Source organism: Cyprinodon variegatus, unplaced genomic scaffold (genome assembly GCF_000732505.1).
Source record: "Cyprinodon variegatus isolate N-32 unplaced genomic scaffold, C_variegatus-1.0 Scaffold70, whole genome shotgun sequence".
NCBI lineage: Eukaryota > Metazoa > Chordata > Actinopteri > Cyprinodontiformes > Cyprinodontidae > Cyprinodon > Cyprinodon variegatus.
This window is the reverse complement of record NW_015150523.1, coordinates 78069-80776: the sequence shown is the minus strand read 5'-3', so window position 1 is coordinate 80776 and position 2708 is coordinate 78069. Positions and strand designations below refer to the sequence as shown.

General features: G+C 37.0%; 1 protein-coding gene across 1 annotated transcript in view; it reads left to right on the top strand.

The window, feature by feature from the left end:
* LOC107083202 (deformed epidermal autoregulatory factor 1 homolog) overlaps positions 1 to 2489 on the top strand; it is a 19434-nt gene extending 16945 nt beyond the window's left edge. Inside the window, exons 10-13 of the mRNA XM_015372219.1 lie at positions 402 to 694; positions 1305 to 1403; positions 1516 to 1605; positions 1920 to 2489. Of these exons, the coding sequence (XP_015227705.1) occupies positions 402 to 694; positions 1305 to 1403; positions 1516 to 1605; positions 1920 to 2021 (584 nt within the window). The 3' untranslated portion in view covers positions 2022 to 2489. The remainder of the gene's footprint in view (positions 1 to 401; positions 695 to 1304; positions 1404 to 1515; positions 1606 to 1919) is intronic.
* Positions 2490 to 2708: the final 219 nt, after the last annotated feature.

The following is a 2708-nucleotide window of genomic DNA, read 5'->3' as shown; positions in this document are numbered from 1 at the left end:
AGTTGTCATTCAAAGTGCTCAAACATGTTCTTGGAATTTGAAAATCGATCCTATTGCAGTGTAAAGGGGCAGAAACCTGCTTCAAACTGGTGTAAAAAGTATTTGTTTAAATTGATCTGCTGCTGGACAGCTTTACATATTGGGAAGAGGTGCCAAGTTCAGTAATTTGGAGAGTCTATGATCTAAAACATGTAGGGGAGATAATAAAAGATAATAGTTGACAAATACACAGATAGTCTTGGTAACAGCTTAGTTATTGATGCGTATGGAGATAATACAACGTCCAGTCGTTTCTCTTAAAAAGCTGATGGTCTCATCTAAATAAGGCTCTCGTTGGTGCTTAGCTGTTTATTTCCCAACAATCCTGTGATCCTCCTCCATATTGTTTTTCTTTCTTTTAGTGCTTACCGCATTGCCTGCGCTCGCCGTGGCTCCTCAACCCATCCAAGCCAAAGTAGCGGTGGCCTCAGCGGCGTCCTCTCCATCTGCAACCCTTGTTGCGGGACTGGAGGTGGCGCCTGTCGGGGGTGGATGTCAGACGGCGGGCGAGGGAGAGAAGAACACCTGGGTTTACCTGGAGGAGATGGCGAACACGCTGCTGAACAACGTGCAGCAGCTGAAGGCTCTGATAGAACAGGCCAAAAGCTCTGCTGGAGATACGGGAGGGATCAAAGGTCAGGGAGGCCGAAAAGAGGTGAGGCCAAGAACTGAACCAGACCCAAAGAAGTAGATGGAAAGCAGAAAGTGTTACATTCACAACCTGAGATATTTTTTATTTGGATTCTATGTGATGACAAAAGTATAAATAAAAAAAAAAATAAAAAAAAATATATATATAAATAAAAAAAATTAAGTGATTAAATTAAGAGAATTTTGTATAGTTTTTATATATATGTGTGTGTATAAATATATATAAGATTGTATTTATGAGGATATTGGTCACAGTTGGTGGGATAACAAATGAAACTCAATGGAAAAGCTGTTAGAGGTTGTGAAAAAGCAGTTCCCTTTAAGAAGGGCATCAAATAGAGGATTAGATCCAGGCTCACTTATACATTAGAAAGTAGTTAATTAGATTTTAATAAAATCTTCTGTTTTGCCTAACTGTAATGGTGCCCTGTTTAAGGTTTTATTTTTTTTAAGTTTTAAACCCAAGTATTACTTTTGAAGTGGTTTTAATCTGATGACATATAAAAGTCTTAAGGGTTGATAATAACTTAGCACAATAATGGGTGGTAATTTTTTAATAAAGTTTGTACGATAAAGCGGTATAATTGTCTGAATATGTGTGTTTTGGTCTTTAGTGCAGCCTTAGTGCACCGTTTCAGAACCAGATCTCGTTTCATCATGCGGATGATTCAGAGACCAAAAGGAACTCCGACCTCACAGAGATCATCATGAACGTAAGCAAAGCTAACTTTCTAAGCTAACTAAATTGGCAAGGAATACCTTCAGTACTTCACCCGACAAAACGTACTCCCAGCAGCCTGAACATTTTCTTCTCTGGATTTACAGGAGATGTGTGTGAACTGTGGTCGGGAGGCAATAAGCGAGTGTACTGGCTGTCACAAAGTCAATTATTGCTCCACGTTCTGTCAGAGGAAGGTGAGTTTCACATGAACACTGTTAAATAAATGATGTAAATATATTTTTAATCCAATAATGCCTTTTCCAAAATACTCAGAGATCAAAAACACAACAAAGCATAGACAGATCTTATGAAATCATACAAAAATAATAAAAAAAAATCAGTATAAATGTCTGAGAAGGATTAGAGTATTCATTAAACTGAAGCAATTACTGATAGAAAAGTAAAAGGTGACCTGTTAATATTGCTATCACTAATATTAATAGCATTAATGTACACAAGTTGCATCAGTATATTTATAGAAAACTTTCTTTATTTTTCATGCATTCAGGACTGGAAGGATCATCAGCATGTATGCCTGCAATCATCGGGCGGCTTAGCTGTTCAAGAGGAGGAGCAATTGCAGGCTATGGACATGGACAAAGTGAAATGAGGTGGATGATGCAAGAAAGAAGTTTTTACTATGGATGAAATACTCTAAAATCACATTTTTACTGTACAGCAGCCCCTAGTGTCTGTGAGAGGAACTACATTTAAACAAAGTAGAAGATTTAAGATCAGCAGATCACTATAGTTTAGTGGCGCTCAGTAATTATACCAACATGATGATGGTATAGTTGGTAAGTTCAACTATAAATATTTATTTTTAGCAGCAGCTCTGCTAAATATATCATGAAGCATCAGTCAAGGATATGTGATTCTAGATATGGTAAGTTACTGTGACCTTGCTCTTAAAAGATAAAAGCACTTATCTTGTATAAGAGTCAACCTCCGTGCCAGGTTAGTGTTTTGTGTTTTTTTTGCTTTCTGTTCTTATTCCTATAATGTTTTTTATAGTATTATGATGAAAAAGTTTCAGTTTACGTCCTGTTTTTTTTTTTGTGCCAATTTTCTATGACAGAAATAAAGGCAAATCACTGCAATTTGTTGTGTTTGTCAAATGATTTCAGGATCTGCCTCTTTGTGTAACTCCAGATCAGCTTCCATCAGTAAAAGAACCTGATGCTCATGTGTTAGCGAATGTCGAGTGGTATTCAGGGACCTATCAGGGCTATAGGGTTGTATTTTTAGATTTATTCTGAAACAATAGCAGCATAACTATATGTACAATAGAAACAGC